Source organism: Helianthus annuus, chromosome 5, assembly GCF_002127325.2.
Source record: "Helianthus annuus cultivar XRQ/B chromosome 5, HanXRQr2.0-SUNRISE, whole genome shotgun sequence".
NCBI classification, from domain to species: Eukaryota; Viridiplantae; Streptophyta; class Magnoliopsida; order Asterales; family Asteraceae; genus Helianthus; species Helianthus annuus.
The window spans coordinates 176,890,752-176,912,796 of record NC_035437.2 but is presented as its reverse complement, the minus strand read 5'-3'; the positions used below and the strand labels follow the sequence as shown (position 1 = coordinate 176,912,796).

At 34.4% G+C, this 22,045-nt stretch overlaps 4 protein-coding genes across 4 annotated transcripts; 3 read left to right on the top strand and 1 right to left on the bottom strand.

Annotated features, from left to right (window-relative positions):
• The first annotated feature begins 62 nt into the window (after nt 1-62).
• Nucleotides 63-5,702, top strand: LOC110942396 (28 kDa ribonucleoprotein, chloroplastic). The gene is made up of 4 exons (XM_035990450.1): nt 63-515; nt 2,587-2,685; nt 4,064-4,354; nt 5,385-5,702. Exons 1-4 carry the CDS (start codon nt 153-155, stop codon nt 5,529-5,531), a joined length of 900 nt encoding a protein of 299 aa, XP_035846343.1. The 5' UTR covers nt 63-152; the 3' UTR covers nt 5,532-5,702.
• Nucleotides 5,703-8,681: 2,979 nt separating this feature from the next.
• On the top strand, nt 8,682-10,113 carry LOC118492441 (blue copper protein-like). Its single transcript, XM_035990449.1, has 2 exons — nt 8,682-8,892; nt 9,516-10,113. The coding sequence occupies exons 1-2, from the start codon at nt 8,727-8,729 to the stop codon at nt 9,920-9,922; spliced, it is 573 nt and encodes a 190-aa protein (XP_035846342.1). The 5' UTR covers nt 8,682-8,726; the 3' UTR covers nt 9,923-10,113.
• Nucleotides 10,114-13,398: 3,285 nt separating this feature from the next.
• LOC118492440 (classical arabinogalactan protein 5-like) lies at nt 13,399-13,941 on the bottom strand. The gene has a single exon (XM_035990448.1). It carries the CDS (start codon nt 13,852-13,854, stop codon nt 13,507-13,509), a length of 348 nt encoding a protein of 115 aa, XP_035846341.1. The 5' UTR covers nt 13,855-13,941; the 3' UTR covers nt 13,399-13,506.
• Nucleotides 13,942-20,678: 6,737 nt separating this feature from the next.
• On the top strand, nt 20,679-21,563 carry LOC110939507 (39S ribosomal protein L41-B, mitochondrial). Its single transcript, XM_022181075.2, has 4 exons — nt 20,679-20,757; nt 20,855-21,009; nt 21,129-21,193; nt 21,431-21,563. Exons 2-4 carry the CDS (start codon nt 20,865-20,867, stop codon nt 21,512-21,514), a joined length of 294 nt encoding a protein of 97 aa, XP_022036767.1. The 5' UTR covers nt 20,679-20,757; nt 20,855-20,864; the 3' UTR covers nt 21,515-21,563.
• The last annotated feature ends 482 nt before the right edge of the window (nt 21,564-22,045 follow it).

Below are 22,045 nucleotides of genomic sequence, written 5' to 3'. Positions count from 1 at the left end.
AACGAAGTTACAAACGCCACGTTGGCTAGGTTATAACTTCATAAATTTACCCAAAAAATGCTTATATGATTTTTTGGCGGAAAATATCAAAGCCCTTATCCACTCTTTGAGCGCACACAGAAACAAACATCTATCTATCTATCTATCTATCAATGGCAGTGTTGCTCCGTTTTGTATGTTTTCCTTCATCCTCCTCCATCTTCTCTTCTTCTAATCAACAACAATTCTTCATCAACCCCATAAACCCTAATCCTTCTTCATCTCTTCAATCTCTATCTCTCTCTGTTTCACTTCCCAATCGACGACCTCAAAGACCTAATCTTCTCATTTTCCCAACACAATCCGCCGTTGAATCACCTCCAGTTGAGAACCCAACAGAACAATCAGGAGAAGAAGAAGAAGAAGAGGATGAAGGTTCTAGAACGAGATTGCTGGCTCAGAATGTTCCCTGGACTTGTACTGCTGATGATATTCGTCCCCTGTTTGAGAAATACGGCACTGTTGTTGATATAGAGGTTTGCTTTTTCTTTTTTTTAATTTATATATATCTTTTTGTTAGGGATTTGTTTGATTACTGTTATATTCATCTGGGTTTTATCCTAATTCGATAAAGATTACATTTTGTCATCTCAATTGCAATTTGCAACCTGTTTCAAGATTTCATAGGGGATAACTTAACCCATTGAAATCAATGTAAATACAGAAAAATATGTTCAAATGCTGCAATTCGGGTTCGCGGGCAGGGGCGAAGCTATGAAGGGGCCGGGGCGCCCGACCCCCCGAACTTTTTGCTCAGCAGTGTTATGTATGTACGTTTCGTATAGAATTTTTTTAGGTATATACGTTTTCGACCCCCAGTTTTATAAAAAAAAAAATTTAGGTATATACTTTTAGGTCCGGTGACTTCCGACCCCCGGTGGAAATTTTCAAGCTTCGCCACTGTTCGCTCGCGGGTATGGTATTAGGTGATGCCCGGCCGTATACCCATAAATATTTGATTTTTCGTCATCTTTGGGTAAAAGAATAATCTACAAATTCATTCATCTTGGATAAAGGAATAATCTCTGAATAGTGAATTCATTCATTTTTTTTTATATTTTCAATTTTCCTGGTTAATAATTTATATGAAAAAATAAAATAGCAAGGAATGTATTTCGAGGATCCAATGGTAATATTTAACAAACTAACGGGTATACCTGATACCCAATAAGTAATTACCCAATGGGCATTGGGCCAACTTTGGGACACGTTTTTACAACCGGGTATGTTACTTCTATTGCCATCCTTCCTTGGGATGGCCAGGATATGGAAGTTAATTTCGGGTTTTCTTTTCAATTTGCTTGCATAATTTCATGTTGGGTGCTAAGCAGTTAAAGCGGTAAAATAGCGGATAGCGGCCAAGGTCCGCTATACGATATATAGGTTATAGCGGTGGTATAGCGGTAATTTTTATACCATGCATAATTTATATAGTAATTTCAAAATTCATAGTAATTTCAAAATTCATAGTTTTATCATTCCAATTGAAACATTTAGCTTGGATTCGGATTATGAACAAGCTTCATGATGAAGAAGTGCTTCCAGCGACCTCAAACCAGTGTGCGCTCCAGAACATTGGTCGTCGTACATCATTAATTTAGGTTTAATTGGTCGTATCTAGGTTTGATAAAACATTTGGGCCTTTTATTGTTATGGGTTTAATTAATAAAACTGGGCTTTACATTAAATTTGGGCTGACCGCTAAAATCGGTCCAGTAGGCGCTATACAGGTCTTCAAATAGCGGGCTATAGCGCCGCTAATAGCGGTTCCGCTATAACCAACCACTATTTGGACCGCTACAAGCCCAGGTGTCCGCTAACCGCTATAGCACCGCTATAGCGCCGCTATTAACTGCATAGGTTGGGTGTTTGAGTAGATTCAACTAAAGAAATGTGCCCAATATAAAGGAATGATACAAAACCAGATATAATATAATGTTGTTTTGGCATAGAAATGTACTCCAAAGTCCAATATATCCCAAGATATTATTGGAGGATACATTCATTAAAACTTGTATTGTTTACAATATCATCATCATCATCATCAGTAAATCCCACCAATAGCAAAAACTAACATAGGGTCTGAGGAGGGTAAGATGTAGACAGCCTTACCTCTACCCCATAGGAATAGAGAGGCTGCTTCCAGTGAGACCCCCGGCTCGATAGTAGTTTTGCATCAAGCCTTGGACATAAGGCACATAGCACTCAGCAATTAAGACAAAGGCCGATCAGTGCATGTACTCCCTTGTCTTTCAGCTATCAACGCCACCACATGATGCATGATTAACCATTCCCCTCTTTTAATGTTATTTTCACGAAATTAGTAAAATAACGTTAAAATTAGTGCACTTTCACTTTTGCCCCCCGAGCGCCCACACATATATACATTACATGCGCATACTGCAAGCGGGGCGTATACTGTTTACAATATCATTCATTCAAATAATTTGTTTGTATAATATTTGTTTGTATTGACAGCCTATACACTTTTTACTCTTTTTAGTGTGTTCTTTTGTTGACTAATTTAGTTTGTTTATCCTCATTCAGATTTCGATGTATAGCAAAACCAGAAACCGAGGATTAGTGTTTGTTTCAATGGGTTCGCACGAGGAAGCATTGGCAGCTTTCACAAATCTTCAGTCATATGTGAGTATGGTTTATTGAACATGCTCTTTTCCAAATTGATTGCTATGAATTGTGTAGATAGGACTAGCAATCACAAAGTTTTGAATACTAATTATGAAATACATCTTTATTTAGCAATTTGCATACTTTATTGAGTAAACTGCCAAAATGGTCCCTGAGATTTGGTCACTTTTGCCACTTTAGTCCAAAATTCAAACCTTTTGAATCTGGACCCCTGTGGTTTCAATTTTGTTGCCATTTTCATCCAAAATCAAAATTTGGTCAGATTTTTCAGTTAACATCCAGCTTTTTGGTCTTTTTCCTCCCTTTTAATGAAGGGCAAAATGGTCTTTTAACGTTTTATAATAACAAATTAAAAAAATCTGGCAATTTTGCCCTTCATTAAAAGGGAGGAAAGAGACAAAAAAAGCTGGATGTTAACTGAAAAATCTGGCCAGATTTTGCTTTTGGATGAAAATGGCAATAAAAATGAAACCACAGGGACCCATATTCAAAAGGTTTGAATTTTGGACTAAAGTGGCAAAAGTGACCAAATCTCAGGGACCATTTTGGCAGTTTACTCTACTTTATTTCTCCCATGGAAATTGTAACACTTTCTTTATTGGGATTTATACAAAAATTACAACGTTTTCTGGTAACGATTTAAGTCCACATGATATGTTTGTATGTCTTTATTGAAGGGTATTTTATACATTCAAAACCATGCGTTGAGGTAGATCATAATTCATAACCTTTGAAGATTCAATCTTTTTGCTTTTGTTGACTTCTTTGACTATGAATGTCAAGTTAATGATATTCTTTTGCCATAAAGACGAAACTTTTGCCTTTTTTCAGGGGCAAATTGGATTTAAATAATCCCAACTTTCTCAATATGGCCGGATAATAATCCCAACTCAGTTATTTGCCGATAATAATCCGAACTGGTCCACTTTTGGCCGATAATAGTCCGCCGTTAAAAATAGCTTAACGGAGTTAAGTTTTTTTTCGAATTACAAACCGTTGTTTTAGGGATTTTGGTCAGAACGTGGATACGAGTCGATTTATGTAAAACTTACCTCGAAACGGTGCTCCAAACGGCTTGATTTTTGTTAATTAGAAGTTTAAACACCCGAATTGAAGCACCGTTTTCGTCGTTTGTGGCAGTATTTCGAGGTAAATTTTACACCAATCAGCTCATATCCTCGTTCTAATCAAAAGTCCTAAAACATCGGTTTGTAATTCGGAAAAAAACTTAACTCCGTTAAGCTATTTTTAACGCAGACTATTATCGGCCAAATTGAGAAAGTTGGGATTATTTTAATGACTATTTTAAATGTTTTACACTATTTTAGCATATGCGTATTTACTTTTTTTTTTTTTTTTTTTTTTTGGGATATAGGAATTTATGGGTAGAACACTAAACCTAACGTGGGCAAAGCCAAAGAAGACGAAGGAAGCATCTTCCCCTGCACAGCCGAAACCAGCTCCCATACACAATTTATTTGTCGCAAATTTATCGTTTAGAGCAAGATCAAAGGACCTTGTGGAATTCTTCAATGCTGAAAACAGTAATGCCGTTTCTGCTGAGATTATCTTTAATCAAAATCCACGAGGTTCTGCTGGTTACGGTTTTGTTTCATTCAATACAAAACAGGAGGCTGACGCTGCTCTCTCTGCTTTTCAAGGAAAGGTAACCACGAGTTCTCGACTCTTTTACCTTAAAATGGCTTGATATGGATTTTATTACTTTTTCTTTTTGGGCCAAATGGGTAAATTTAAATTAACCGAATTTAATCAGAGTAAAGTACACGGATGGTCCCTGTGGTTTTTACTAAAAGTTTGGATTTGGTCCCTAGCTTTCCAAAAGTACACGGATGGTCGTTGTTGTTTACACTTTGTAACATATTTAGTCCTCATCTTTTTTCCAAAAGTACACGGATGGTCCCTATGGTTTGCACTTTGTAACGCATTTAGTCCCTAACTTGGACCTGCTAAAACCTTTAGATTTGTTGGTTGGGGACTAAATGTGTTACAAAGTGCAAACCACAAGGACAATCCGTGTACTTTTGGAATACTAAGGACCAAATCCAAATTTTTGGTAAACCACAGGGACCATCTGTGTACTTTACTCTTATTTTAATTACTAATTATTTTAGTAGTTTTAAAGGATAGATATAAAGGGTAGGGTTCATGCGAGAACCACCTTTATTGCGAGAACCAATGTGAACACAACAAAATAAACCCACTACACCACCCAAAACCTAAAAAAAACTAACCCCCCCCCCCCCTCCAAGCTAAATGCTAAAAACTAAACCCGGCTAAAAAAATCTAGAAAAACACACAAAAAGTTTTTTTAATATCTTTTTATAAAAAATCGCTAATTTTCGTCATCAAAAAAAAATTACTGACGAAAAGTAGCGATTTTTAATAAAAAAATATTAAAAAAATTGTGTGTTTTTTAGATTTTTTAGGTATTTTTGGTTATGTTCACATTGGTTCTCGCGGTTATCGCAATAAAGGGTGGTTCCTAACGGATCCTTCTCCTAGATATAAAACTATGAAATTTGGAATTCTATTGCAATTATATTCATTAATTGGATTAGCGGGTATGACCCATATTAACAATTACCCTTTCTGGCCCGCAATTTAACAAATTGCCGAACCCATCTGATCTTGTTCATTTTGACACCTCTTGACTCATTGATTATATTGTGCTGTAGATGTTTATGGGGAGGCCGATTCGAGTGGCACCTAGCAAAAGATTTCTTAGACAATCTACAAAAAAGGTTCTTGAATCGAAAGACGAAGCAAGCAAATCAGAAAGCGAGGGAGGAGAGCAAGCACAAACAACTGAAGTTGAAGCTTAATTAATCTAAACATAGCCAGTTTTTTGTTTATTTATTTTTTTTTTTATATTTTTGTTTCAGTATATTAAATTCGTAAGAGTTATGATTTATGAATCTAAACATGGGGAATCTGAGAACCAATACCATCAAGATGTAATGGCAACGATTATAATAGCGCTTTTTTAACGTCAACTCTCTTCATGTTTAATGTATAAAAGTAGAAAGAAAGTTCTTTATTGTACTGGTTCGCGTTCAGACACGCTCACTATTTGGTTTTACGGATGGGTCTAAAAACCATCCAATCTCAAACCGGAGCGTAACCTTAATCCTGGTAATATAGCAAGACTCATAATATGCGACATTGTCGCATAGTTTTAGAAGTTTTTTACTTGATAGTTATTTTTCTTTTCATTTAAATTGTATTTTCTGAAAGTACACGGATGGTCCCTGTGGTCTGCACTTTGTAACACATTTAGTCCCTAACTTGGACCTGTTGAACCTTGAGATTTGTTAGATGGGAACTAAATGCGTTACAAAGTGCAAATTATATGGACCATTCGTGAAGTTTTGAAAAGATAGGGACCATATCCAAAATTTTAGTTAACCTTAGGGACCATTAGTGTACTTTATTCAAAAGTTTGTTTATTACTTAAAACTGAATATATGCTGGGATTTCAAATCTTTGCTCCTAATTTGATGGTGAGTTATTGACAGATTGCTTAATATGTTGGATTTAAAGTATTGACCACAACTCAATTCTTGAACTAATGATAGATAGTGTTGCTCTTTTCAAAAATTAGTGATAACTCACTACACCTACTACTTTTATTGTAACTTGTAACTTAAGTAACCAAATTATGTGTCCATGCTCCATGCAAAAGTCATTAGAGTTATCATGAAAAGACAGGATTTTCACAAGCTAATACTTCAATCATGAAGTTCAAGGTACATGCACATAAATCTGAGTGGTGGTAAAAATAAGAAGTTCCGACGGCTTTGATACCGGTTTGGAAGATTGAAACTCTTTTTTGATTAAGCGAAAATTGTTCTTTTACAGAGTTGATGATGGTTTTGTGGGGGGGGGGGGGTGTTATTTACTTGGGACTTTTGAATGAGGTTCAAACATAATGGGCTAAACTTACACTTCTAAGCCTAAAAATAGGGGCCATGAGGTCATTCGTAGTCATAAAGCCCTTTGTAGGGCGTTATGCGACACGTGTCGTGCCACGTCACACAGGGGCTTTATGGGGCGTTATATCACTAGAGCCCGTAGTCATAAAGCCCCTACTCATCAATACCTAATTATTAATTTTCGTTTTTATTAATTAATTATAAAAACACTAACTAATTTTTTATTGGTCCAAACTTTGAAATCTTCCCCATACTTGGCGTTATATATATCACGCTCCACTATTTTTTTTGTCTCATAAAGCCCTTCGTAATGGTGTTTGGGGCTTTATAGGGACTTTATGTGGATGCATAACGCCCCACTACACATAGTCTGAGCCCATTTTAGTTCTTAGTAAGTTCCACAAGTTCAACTTGCTACCATTTAGGTAATTACTCTAACAGTTATTATGTGTGAATTTTAAGCGTTCGATATGTGTTCGTTTGACTTTGCCGAACATTCCCCCACCCCCAAATTGATTTCACATACAGAAAAGTCTTATAATCGGATATTTCTGTTTAACTCGTCAGATATTTCTGTTTAAACGATTTACTACTAATCAAGCCTTTTTTTGGTTGTTTTGATGATACAACTGATTTACTACTAATCAAAACTGTTTTTTGGTTGTTTTGATGATACGATAAAATGTTGTGGTGTCTTTAATTATATGTAAAACCAAGGTAATATATATTACATGTTGATATAATAAAGAGTGTAAACTTTTGGTTACATTTTAATTTAATTTAATAAATCCTCATGAGAGAAAGTAGTGTACGGACAAATAGTGGGAAGTGCAGTTGTTACATATGTTGTAGTATAGACCCCGCCTCACATGATTTTCCCATGTGGTTGGTTCTTTATCATTTTCGGCTATAACAGAAAACCTAAGCCTAAGACACGTATTTAAATTTAAAAATGAAACTAATTATCATATTCATTTTATGGTAGAGGATCCTATACAAAGTCCTACTTTTGTGAGAAGGGTGAGAAAATCACCCTTTATTATAGGAATTCGAATTTAGGAATTAATCTACGAATTTGTGTAGTGTTATATAATTCTATAGTGCAACAACCATTCAGAACTGTATAGTGTTATATATTTTTTATATAGTGTTATATAGTGTTACTTAGTGTTATATGGTGTTATAATATGGTTTTTGGTGTTATATAATTTTGTAGTGTTATATAATTCTGTAGCGCAACCATCAAAAAACACTATATAACACCATAAATTATTAATTTTGTAGTGCAACTACCATTCAGAACTGTATAGTATTATATATTTTTTATATAGTGTTACATGGTGTTATATAGTGTTCTTTGGTTATATAGTATTAGATGATGGATGCATAGTGTTATATAGTGTTATATTTTTCTGGTAGCATGTCTATGATGGATGTATAGTGTTATATATTGTTATATAGTGTTATATGATAGATGTATAGTGTTATATGATAGATGTATAGTGTTATATGATGGATGTATAGTGTTATACGTTTCTTGCAGCAATTACATATTTTTGTATTTTTAGAATTGAGGATCGATATAATTTAGGAATTAAATTTGAATAGCTAGTTTTTAGGAGATTAATGGGGGGTTTTGGTTGTGTAGGATACGGTTACCATACTTGAAACATTGGAAAAGACACTATTGCCCTTCAATTTTACATAATGTCCCTCTAATTAAAATACAATTTACATTTTTATACCCTATTGATCTCAACCATTAGATCAAATATCCAATGGTTTAAAACACTTCTTACCCTTCTCACATTTTAGACACTTTTTACCATATCCCTACCCTTATTTTATTGCAATTGATAATTATATAACTGAGAAAAAGATATTTCGAGTATAATTTTGAGACAATGAAACTTTATAAGTTTTGTTTTTTTGTCCACAATAAAACTAACCACTTAATCTTTTAAAGATTAGGTATGACTTCCAACCCAAGCATAGTGAGTGAACCGAACCCAATCAAATCAAACCAAACTCCCCTATATTAACCCATAAATACTCTCACTTCGTTTCTCACAAATCACACAAAAAATGGCAACCTATGGTGTTGTGGTGGTTTGCTTGATGGTAGTATTGAGCAATGTATCGTTCGGCTCAGCTAAAGATTATACGGTTGGAGACACAGCTGGTTGGGCATTGAGTGTCGATTACACTAAATGGGCTAAAGGAAAAACTTTCAAAGTAGGAGATAGCCTTGGTAAGCATATATGTATTTTCAGTTTTACCTTACCATATATTGTCAAAAAGATACAAACACCGCTTGTTTAGTCAATGTTTCCATTACGCCTGCTAGTGACCTGATTTTCACACATTGAGTCACTACCAAGCGTAACTTTTACCCAATGAGTCACCACCATGCATAGTTTTCGCTCAATGAGTATGCGTGTTGCAATCCGGTTCACCCGCCTTAGTATACGTAAACTTCTCTTGTACCCAAATATGCCATGTCTAGTTGTTTTATTAGTTAAAAATTACAATGTTTATGGTTGTAAATAAATGGGTGTACCTGGTACACCCAAATGCCTATTGCCACACTAAAAAGGGTTTTTTTTTTTGTCCTATATGCACATCCTGCAGTGTCGAGCTGTGTCTCCTCCTAAATAAATTACTAATGTTTATTTTTGATAACTTTGGTGGTCAACTTATCATTTTTGTGATTTTCAAATGCATAAGAATTTTTTTTTAAATATGTAAAAGTTTAAAGTATGGTTTTAAATGTACTATAAATGTACTTTTGGCATTTGGTGTAACTTTTTATTAAGTTATTGACTTAGTAAAAAAGAATACAAAACTAACAATTTCATTATGAATTTTGGCTAGTGTTCAATTATGACACTAGCCACACAGTGGATCTAGTGAGCTCAAGTGACTACACCACTTGCACCATCGGCAATTCCATTGCATCCTACAACTCCGGAACCACCACCATCGCCCTAAACACCACCGGATCTCATTACTACATATGCGGGATAATGGGACATTGTAGTGGCGGCATGAAGCTAAGGATTAAGGTCACTAGTGATGGCAGTCCCTCTCCCTCTCCAACGCCATCATCCATACCAGCCGATTCTCCCACCACCACGTCTTTGGGAACCGCCCTTCCCCCTCCTACAGTAGCCGGAACAACTAGTAATGTTCCAGTGGAAAGTTCATCAGCCACCATCTCGCCGCTTGTAGCAGTTGTTTTCTGTTTGGTTGCATTTATGTTTGAGTTGATTCATGGTTGAGTTTATCGGTCAGGAATGAGGCAGTGCACTATCTCTCTAGTCATTTTTTTATGTTAGAACATCATTTATGTATTTGGAGTGTGTATTTTATCATTGTGAATGTTTATTGTCTTTATAATATTTTTATTTGGTCATTGTATTTCATGCCAGATTCTTGATTTGACTAAAAATACAATTAGATGTGTTTTCAACTGACCTTTTTATTATAACACACAACCGTCTAGTGTCTATATAGGGCTTCAAACGTGTATAGGGCTTTGTGGGTCTTCATTTATCTAATGAAAATATAATACAAGTACAAGTCAAATTGGAACAAATCGACAAAGACAAGATATTCACAAGATGATGAGACTAGAAGAATGATCGATGATTAAAAAATAAACAGATAAGAAGGACGGGCCCAACAAGGAAACAACCCTGATATTCTTTTCTTTCATTTGGTTCACTCCTAGTCCAAGAGAAGCCCATCTAGAGATGTATGCAAAATAAAATGTGCAACAAATCATATAAAGTGTATCCTTGACATGGCTAAGTTTATTGTAAAAAAAAGTTAAAAGTGTGGGAAATGTGAGAAATATTGTGGAGATGACATATGTTCTAAATCTAAATTAATTTAAATGGGTAAACAAGTAATTTTATCATTAATTCAATTAATTAAAAACTTCCCATAACCGCCACCTTAATTATAGGAACTGGATTTTTTTAAAAGATCTATAAAAACACTATTCAGCAAGTATATAACACCATTCAACAAGTATATAACACCATTCAGCAAGTATATAACACAGTAAGTATATAACACCATTCAGCAAGTATATAACACCATTCATGGACTAAACATCTGATCGAAACATATTTTTCTCTATATAAGTATAGCATTATGGTACTCATATTAAAGATAAAAAAAACGCTTGTTATTATGGTGTAATTTTTTTTTTTAAAAAATTACGTATAAAAAGTTATTCACGTTTAAAAAAGACGGGGGAAGTTACATGTGCATTAATGTTAGTTTCTTAATTTAAAAATGTTAAATTTACCTATATACCCTTAATCTAGAAAATTAATATGTTTAATAGTAAACATTATTTACAATTTTGTCATTATGATCTCAACCATTAGATCAAAAGATCTAATGGTGTAGATTCTTTCTTATCTTTCTCACAAAAAACTTTTTTTTACAGGAACCTCTACCTGTTTGACATTATATATTTCAATAAAGGTGCATAAATCGGGTTTTTTCAAATATCTGGGTCTGGGTACATACCTAGGTATGGGTATGATAGGGTTTTGAATTTTCGTGTAACGCCAATACCCGGGTCAGGTTCGGGTCCGGGTATTGGCCAGGAAATTCATACCATGTGTACTCGGGTTCGAATTTTCTATAACCAGGTATTAGAATACCCTATTTCCGGGTTCAGGTAGGGTTCGGGTATTAAAAAAACCAGGGCGGGCATTAAAAAAACCCGGATGGGTGTAAACATGAACTTTGTAGTTTTTTTGTTTCCAACTTCATTTTTGGGTTTATAAACATGAACTTTAATTATATAAAACTTTAATTTAACAAGATTACATGTTACTAGGAACTATAATAATCAAAGTGCCTACATTCCTAAAACCCGGTATCAAGTATTCGTAAAACCCGGGTACGGGTATATAAAACCCGGATATACAAAAAATCCGGGTTCGGGTTTGAGGATTGGGTTTAGAAAACCCGGTTTTTTAAACCCAGCTTGCTCGAAAACATTGTTCACCGAATTTGTGCTTGCTCGAAAACATTGTTAAATACCCGGCTTGCTCGAAAAACCGGGTTAGGGTTTTTTGTGCACCTCACACAGACAAGAGTTAAGAAGACCATATATGACCAAGATTTGTGCTTGCTCGAAAACATTGTTAAATGATGGTCCAAAAATAAGCAAAGAAAACAAAAACATTTTGTTCACCGAATTAAAAAATGAGGTTACGAAGTTAATCATTGTTTTTATTCGGTCATAAAGATTTTTTTTTTTTTTGTTTAAATCATCTCGTAGTTTCATATTTCCAATCGAACTTTCAACGGTTACTTTTCATTCCATCCACCCCTAACCTAAACTTTAGTTAAAATTAATCATCAAATATTTTTTATTATGTATAAAATGACAAGTGACACCCTTAGTAGAACAATAACATGTAGAGTAACATGCCTCAAACCTTGAACCACGGACACATGCACATGTTCATCATGATTCCATGTTAAACCACAACCCTTCATTCTAGATTCTTCTTAAACAGTTAAAACCGACCCAATTATCATCGATCAGTTCAGCTTTTGAGATTTATACGGTTTGATTCACGGTATAAACGGCCTAGCCCAACATTTGGAACTTAGAATCTATAACGTAAACAACTAGCACTTTTTGTTTATTACTTTTATTTTTAAATGTTCATTATGTAAAATATAACACTTCAAAAAAAGCTATTTCAAACATGGGCGGCTCTTTAGGTGTGCGGGGAAGACTTCCGCACAAGGCCCGTTTTTTCGAGGGGCACAGGATTTTAAAAAAAAATCGATATATATGTTTTTTTTTTTAAATTGTACACACATAACAAATCCAATATAGAGGCCCATTATCAAAAGATTTGTATTTTTTTTTAAATTTACCCAACTTAACACTAGGTTTATTGGGCCCAATCCAATACTAAAATGATTAATATGCGCAGCACATGTGCCCATTTTTCGAGCTCGAACAGGGTACATGAATTCTTAGAGACGTCACTGAATTTTCAAACAGTGAAACCTCGTTAAGGTTACAATGAATGAATATTTATAAACTTATATTTACATAATAAACATTTAACCATCCATAATTACTTTCATTATATTTACACAATGAATGTTGTAAACCGATAACACTAGACGGGCAGCCGAGCCATCGATTGCGGCAAGTGTCGTGTAGCTTGTTCGTTTTCTTAAACTTTAGTTAGCTATTTTGTAGACCGAACGATCAAGTGATTTGTTGATATGGTTCTTGCCCTACACAAAAGTATGGGTGCAAACAAGCCGAGCGGCTCGGGATAGGCTTGAGAAAAAAACTTGAAACAAGCCGAGCTATCGAGCCCAAGCCGAGCTTGAGCCTAAAACAAAATCTTGTTAACTTATCGAACCTGAGCTCGAGCCTGGCATGTGAAGCTTGTTAGGCACACTGAGCCTTATTGAGCCCTTAGTGTAAACGAGCCAAGCTTATTTAAAGTTGTTTACGAGCCGAGCCTAAACCTAAAAACAAGCTTATTTAGTAAACGAGCCAAGCCGAGCTCGAGCTAGAGAAATTACCAATGAGCCAAGCTCGAGCTTTGAAAACAAATTTTAAAGCTTAAACCGAGCCGAGCTCAAGCTTAGATCAAGCCTGGTCGAGCTCTAGTTAATCGAGCTTGATCGAGCTCTAGTTCGAGCCTGGTCAAGCTCAAGCTCTTCTGATCACTAAACCGATAATTCAAATATATAATTCAAAGGATGAACAAATGATTATATAATAAAATAACAATAATAACAGTAACAAATCGAATAATAACACAACAAATGTGGTAAAATCAAGAACAAAACAAGATCTCTAGAGAACAAAAGCAGCGGCTAAGACAACCACAGCAACAGATCCACCAACAGCAACTCTGTTCAAGCTACCGGAGTTTGGTGAACCGGCAGGAGAACCGGACGGAGTGGTGGAGATCGACGGCGGCGATCCAGTCGGAGACGACGGAGCAACAGAAGTAGGAGGAGCCGGCGGAGAAGCCATCGGAGCTTCAGTCGGTGATGAAGTAGGCACTGCAACAGGCGCCGGAGGTGATGCCGTCGGACTAGCCGTCGGAGACACCGTTGGGGCCGCCGTAGGCGACTGCGCCATTGCAGATCCGGCGATCAATGCCAACAGTAAAACCACCGCAACTCTAACGTACGCCATTGTTATGATTTCTTTTTTTTGTTTTTTACTTTCTCTTTCTATAACAGATTTATGGTTTTAGAGAGAGAAAGTTATGAGATGATGAAGGAGAATAGAGGAGGGTGGTTTATATAGTTGTTAGTTAACAGATTAGAAGTGCTGATGGTGTACACGTGTCGGTGTAGGTGATTTTGAGCCGTTGGATTGAGTGTTTAATTTTTTTGTTTAAAATGGTTTAAGTAGGAAGTTACCGTTATAATGAGGCACGTTGTGGGGTTTAAATATTTTAACGGTAACTTACGGCAAATACAGGTCATAGCTTAGCCTGTTTTTTTTTGAGTGATTTTCACTCTTTTAACTTTTAGACATTTTATACTTGATTATTCGTTGTCAACCAGGATAAATTAAAAATTTATAAATTTGGAATTTATATTGATATATTCATTTATCACAAGTTAATTATTATTTATCACTTGAAGGATTTGAAGCTTGAAAAATATAGACAAATAAGTAACCTTTCTGTTAATTACAAATAAGCTCAAAATATTAAGACAAATAAATAATTTTCATTCTATAGTGAATTGTGTCACTCTGAAATCTACTTTTGATAAATAAGAATTTCAAAATTCTACCTTATCAAGACGATCCTACACCTATACGACACGTATAGAGTAATTCGGGTCGTATAGGATAATGTTGTAAAAAAATGTCAGAGAATGTTTTTTTGTCTCTATGTATACGAGCCGTATGGCATTATACGATCCGTATATATTGTTGTACAACTCAAATCTCATATAATGTTATACGACCCGTATAATGTTATACAACTCTTATAGAATGTTCTACGACTCAATATTTTATCCATCTATACGAGCCGTATAACATTACACGAGCCGTATAGCATTATACAACCTAATATTTATCATGTCAAAATATTCTATACGAACCGTATAACCCTATACGAACCGTATAGAGGATGTGAAAACAAGATTTAAGAGTGTAGCTTTATTTACACCCTTTAAAGATCGCTATCGATTTAACAGAAATTTAACGATTTTCGATAATATTTGTGAGATGAAAAGTTGTGATTATAATTGCTTATTCGTACATTAACTGACGAAATGTTTTTAAAAGAGTAAATTACGTTTTTGGCCTCTGTGGTTATATCACTTTTATTAAATTGGCCTAAAATAAGAATTTTTAACATATCTGCTCCATGGTCTCTATAACTAACCATTTTGGCCCCTAAGTCTAACCATTTTAGCCCCCATGGTCTCTATAACTAACCATTTTGGCCCCCATGATCTCTAGACTTAGGGGCCAAAATGGTTAGTTATAGAGACCATGGGGACAGATATGTTAAAAATTCTTATTTTAGGCTAATATAATAAAAGTGATATAACCACATGGACCAAAAACGTAATCACTCTTTTTAAAATAAGAAAAGGTATATAAAAGGCACTATGTATATTAATCTTACTTTCAAAATTCATAATTGTTATTTTTATGTTTAATGCAATGGAAAAGATTTTTTAGGGTAATAACTAATAAGAGTAGTTACTTATAATAATTTGATGTATACTTTTCAACAAATTAAAATATCATGAGCAAAAAATATATAAATAATATATTCGAATGAATCACCAATATTCCTATCCTACGCTTAATGGGCCAACTGGAGGTCTCCACCTCCCACAACATAAAGCTGGTGATCATGTTGCCCACATCATTTAGAGCATTATTGCTCAATTTTCAAATATAAAACAGTTTATCTTTCAATGTTCTCTTTGTAGATTGTAATATTGTATAATGAGTAATTGAGAGGTATAAAATGCAAAATCAAATTATGCAATTCTCTTAAATATTATAATTATAATTAAGACTATTTTGCAACATAGTAAAACAAACATTTGGTAGAGACAAAATATTCACAAGCCTGTTGAGTTTTGCCCAAAGTGGTGCCATAGAGGGTGAAACATTGGGTTCAAGCTTCTTGTTTATGTTTTCGTCCTAACGTTCCAATAGAGGATGAAGCGACCTTTACTGGGTTCAATCTTCGCATTTACGTTAAAAACACTTTAAGTGTTACATGAAGTGCCCGATTATACTTGAATCTGAGATATACACCCAAGATTTTGGACCGGAGCCGTTAAATTATTTGTGTTTGGATGGACGATGTGGTTGGAATGTATATTATTTAAAAGAATATGAAAAAGAGAAAAGAAGATACTATTGGAGGGGTTGATGTTTCTAGTAAAAATTAAAGGGATATTGGTCTCTAATAATCTATACTAGACGTCATTGGCCATTGGTAGTCCCACATTTTTTTATTCCCTCTGATAGTCCCGCATTTCAACTATTTTTCCTCCACCAGTTCTCAGTTAAAAAAACTTAAGCGAAGTTAAGTTTTTTTTTTTCCAAATTACAAACTGACGTTTTAGGGCTTTTGATCAGAACGAGGATACGAGTCGAATGATGTAAAACTTACCTTGAAATTGTGCTCCAAACGACGAAAACGGTGCTTCAATTGGGATGTTTAAACTTCAAATTAACAAAAATCAAGTCGTTTGGAACACTGTTTCGAGATAAGTTTTACATCAATAGGCTCGTATCCTCGTTCTGATCAAAAGCCCTAAAACGTCAGTTTGTAATTCGGAAAAAAAAAAAACTTAACTTCGTTAAATTTTTTTATCTGAGGACCGGTGGAGGAAAAATAATTAAAATGTGGGACTGATAGGGGGAATAGAAAAAGGTGAGACTGCCAATGGCCAATAGCGTTTAGTAGAGATTATTAGAGGCCAATATCCCAAAATTAAATTTATGGTTCTTATTTTAACGCTTTTTTATGAACGACAAATTTGGATCACTGATGGACCATTGGAGTATCATCGTGCCACCAGCGAAACCACCCAATCATATCTGTTTCCATTGGGCAATAATACTTATACACCAATTAAGGAGGAAACCTAATAAATCTGGAAAAAAAAAATCCCATATTTTAACATATCAACTTTTTTTTTATATCCGGGCTTGAGAGAGGTTGACCAAATGGGCTTAAAGTAAACTTCATGTCATCCTTGATGGGCTTTTGATCAAAACTTGAAAAGCAGGTGAGGCCCATTATAGCTAGTAATTCGGATTGTCCAAAGGCCCAAAATTATCAATATTTCTTGTTTAAATTGGGTAATAAAAACATGAGTAAAATGCATGGATAGTCCCTTTGGTTTGGTGAAGTTTCACCTTTAGTATCCAACTTTTCAAAATTACACTCTTAGTCCCTGTGGTTTGACAAGTTGCTACCCGGATAGTTCCCAAAGCGGATGAAGGTTACTCGGATAGTCCTTGTGGTTTGACAAGTTATTACTCGGATAGTCCCTGTGGTTTGACAAGTTGTTACTCGGATAGTCCTTGTTATTTCACACCAACTTAACCAGAAAAACTAACCTCCATCCGATTTGGGGACTATCCAAGTAACAACTTGTCAAACCACAGAGACTAAGAGTGTAATTTTGAAAAGCTGGGGACTAAAGGTGAAATTTCACCAAACCACAGGGACTATCCAAGCATTTTACTCTAAAAACATAGTCGATCAAATCGAAACCACTTGATCTTCTCCACACTTGAAAATTCAATTCCTTGCTGCAAGTAAACCTTTTTGTAATAAAGATTTTGATTATTAATAACTTCTTACTTTAAATGGATGAAAAACGAAAAAAGTATCAGTGTGCCAACCCTGCGTGTCTTGACTTGTTTTGTTTTGTGTAAAACGACTTGTTTTCACCTAAACCCATTTTAATGGGTGAGTGCGCCGAGGCAATAGTGTCTTGGACCAGAAATGTTTTTATCACACCCACATAATCATTACGAATCATCTTATTGACCATACATCGAATTTGGTTATGTTTGAAAAAAGCGGAAAATACATTGAATTTTGTCAATATTCATCCAATGTTGAAGTCATAAGTTTTGTTTTCCTTATTTTAGTATGCGATAACTTAGAAGAATATGGTTTTATCAAGATATACATGAATATTAGACTTAGTCAATACCACGTCTTTTCTACAAAGCTATATGTACAATCTTAAACCACACTGGAATCGGCCATGCTACCGGTTCAACTGGTTACTCAACTCACAAAACGAGTACTTGTGATACTATACTACGACTAATATAATCGGATTTAGGTCGTTAATAATAATATAACACAAAAACAAAGAAACTAAAAAACAGTCCAAAGCTTAATACTATTACAGGCGTAACTTATTTTCCGTATACCTCTCATTTATTTGTAGTTTGTTAATTTGGCACTTTTATGATTAAATGAAGATTATAACATACATGGTTCACATGATGGTACTTACTTATTAGTTATTATTATTGGAATCATTTTATTAAAAGTGCCACTCTTGATTGAAGAAAACCATAAGAATAGTAGTTATTAAATCAATATATTATTATTATTATTATTATTATTATTATTATTATTATTATTATTATTATTATTATTATTATTATTATTTTGTTTTTATTGGAACCGACAACCGACTTATGAGTTATGACCAAGTTATTGTTTTTATTTTGGACGTGATCCACACTCAAACTTGACTTCCAAATCGTTTACCAGGTGTGCCCACAAATTAACGACCCAACATTCTAAGTTTCACACAATCAATTCTTCTTTATCCTCCTATGGGGGTATCTGACGTTGTCGTTTTGTTAATTGCCGAAAATGTACAAAAATATTATACGGTTACTTCCTACTTAAAATTATATGGTTCCACTAGATATGTACGAGACAGAACGGGTTATGTAGTTCTCCATAACGAGTACATATGATTGTATACGATTATATGTGGGATAATATAATTTGTGAGAAATCAGTAATATATACCAGAAACGTGTAATTCTTGTAGGGGCCTGGACTTTTCTGGCCTTTTCTTAATATAAACTTGGTGCGAAGAAACGTGTAATTCTTGTAGGGGCCTGGACTAGATATGTACAAACTGATAATTTGATATGAATTGACATTCTTAGTTAATTAGTAGTTGTAAATTTCATATTTGCCAAATGTTAGGTTTTGTGAAGCCTTTGGGCTTGGATTAATTTGCTTGACAAGGCGGACTATCGGGCTGGTTTAATTTATATAATTACGCCCCTATTTAATTTTTAAGCCCCCAAGTTAGAAACCCTTAATCCTTGGTTATTTATATCTCTTGTAATCTTGATTGTAATCATGTAGTGTTCTTAGCTAAAAAAGAGATACCCAATTTAGCCGTGGACTATGGCTCACACCAAATCTGAACCACGTAAATTCTTGTGTTGATTTTTTTTATTGCTTACGTGTTTGTGATAATGTGTTCCGTTGGGTGTTGCTCTAATCGGTACCTAACACCAAACTACCAAATGGCTTATAGCCTCCTGGTATCTTAGTGTGTGGCAAAGGTCAGGGCCGGTTTTGGGCCTGTGCAAGAGGTGCCATCGCACAAGGCCCAAAACATTTAGGGGCCCAAATCGTTTAAAAAATAATATAAATTTTATATATAAATTTCTTACAGGAGAAAGTGTACATATTAATCTTTTTTCTCAATGGATGCAAAAGTTAAATTGAGTGTCGTAGACTTCAGGTTCGAATCCCCATATCCTCTTTTTCATTTTTAATTCATGTTTCGTATTTGTTTTTCATTTTCAATTTATGTTTTGTTTTTTATTGGAGCTGATTTCAACTTGTAAAAAGGCTATTTTTTAGTTTTAATTTTCACATCTAAATTTGAGCCTCCACAAATTTGCAAGTTTATTCATTTTTTCTTCTTATTTAATCATTTACCTAACAAACTTTACATGTTTTCTTGTAGGTTTTTTTATTTCTCATTTAACCATTTACTTTGAAGAACTCAATAAGTCAATATCTAGTTCTATTATTTTTTTTTAATTTATATGAAAAGGTTCGTGTTGTCAAACTAATTTAGGTATGTTTATATATATTCAGTTATTTTGCTACACTACTTTTATTTTGTTTATTTTATAATCATAGTCGTATTGTGGTTTTTTTGATGTACGGTTGATGGGGAGGGGCCCAAAATTTTTTTTCGCACGGGGCCCAAAAGTATTTTATCATTTTCGGAGACGGCCCTGGCAAAGGTGTTCATCGACAAGTAGTTGAGGGTTCTAACCCATAGTGAACATAGGTATAGATTTAAGACTTAGGTGTAGGTTCAGAGGGTGTGTGGTTTAGTTGTATGTTATTAGCATCGGGTGTACTAGTTCTAACTTCTAAGTGACCGGCTCGGCCTCAAAAGGTCTCAACTCCAAATTCAAGGTAGTGAGTATTGGGATCATATGACACATGCATGTAATCCTTCTTTCATTGCCTCAATCCCTAAGATTAGAGACTAGATTGTAATCAATGATTGATGCTCCATTAGCCTTGGCGCGTGTTTACAAACTCCGCTTCAACGTTTTCATCATGGAAATAGAACGTCTAGTTACGAATACAATTGTCAATTATATTAATAAGATTGGTGTGAAATCTTTAGGACATAATGAAGCATTTGTTAGACCTCAATGGTCAATGGCATATTGCTTATAAAAGTGATTTCAGTTGTAATTCAAAGCTTTTGAAACTTATATTTACTAAAAAAACATTGAGAATAATATTGTAAGAACTCATATATTTAAGTAATTTAATTATTTAAACAAACATCATAACATGGGCTTAAGATCAAAACTTACATAAAATTGGCAAGCCCACTAAAGTATTTGTTCATATTGACAATATTGGGTATCAAAAACCCGGCCTATATAGGTTGTGTAACCGTTTAATAAGAATTAATATACTACTCAAGGATCAATAATTCTGGTTTAAATCTGGTATCAAAAACCCTAGTAAATCATATCATATCCTTGATGCAATTGAAACACTTACTGGTTAGTTTCATCGTACCAAACCTTATATTAGTTTTGTTGTACTTTTTGTTCTTTCGAATCTAGATAGATTTCTTGTTTGAATTATCATTTGTTTCAGTGAAGCAAAAATGGGTCTGGGATTAATACTTGGCATAGGGAGGGCATATAGACGAAAGCGAACATCATCACTTACTATTCTCACTTCTAAGACTGGACCTCGTGATTATTACAAGGGTAAAAATTGTAAATCGACCGGTTTTCACACGCGCAAAGGTCTACTCTTTGCTCTCATTCTCTCAATACCAATAACAATTTTATTGGGTAGTTTTTTTTTTTTTAAATTTAACTAACGAAGATGCATTCGTTTATGATATTGTTTTACATTTGTGTAGGTGGTTATGTTGTGGTGCAACAGAAATTGCCAAACTATGTTGTTCCATATTTGACTGATTTTAAGGTATTCATACTCGTCTTTGTTTATAGCTTCCTATATCGTTTTATGACATTTATCTAAAGATGTGTTTTAAACTGGTCGAAAAAGTGTTAGCGTGTCATCCCTGCCCAAGTTGGTTTGTTCTGTGTAAAATGAAATGTTTTGACCCAAACCCGTTTTGACAACGGAAACTTAATTTTTGATTAACCTATGTATTTGTGTAATACTTTGGGTTACTGACTAAAGCCATATTTTGTGCAGTTGAAACCTTATGTTTCCCAGTGTGCTACTAATGCCAATACAACTGATCATGCTGGTGCTAGCAAGTCAATAAGTTGTTCTTAAGTGTTCTAATAAAAAGTTCAACATTTTAGGGTTTTTTTTTTTTTTTTTTTTTTTTTTTGGAATTAAGCTGTAGCAGTTTCTACGATGGTTATAATACTTTTGGTTATGTATTATCATTTTGGTCCAAGTGGAAATTCAGTTAATCTGTATTGAACCATAACTGTTTTGAAACAAATTATGTTTTTTTTAAAACCCACACCACAAAATCTTATTCTCACACCCTCTATACGGGTCGTATAGGGTTATACGACCCGTATAGAATAATCTGACATGACAAACATTAGGTTGTATGATGCTATACGACTCGTATAGATAGAGAAAATATTTGGTCGTATAACATTATATGAGGCTTGGGTCGTATAACATTCTATACGTGTTGTATAATGTTAGACAGCTCGTATAAATGGTGAAAAAAAAATTCTCTAACATTTTTTTTGCAACATTCTCCTATACGACCCATATAACTCTATACGAATTGTATAGATGTAGGGGTGTGAAAATAAAATTTTAGGGGTGTGGGAATAGTAGGAG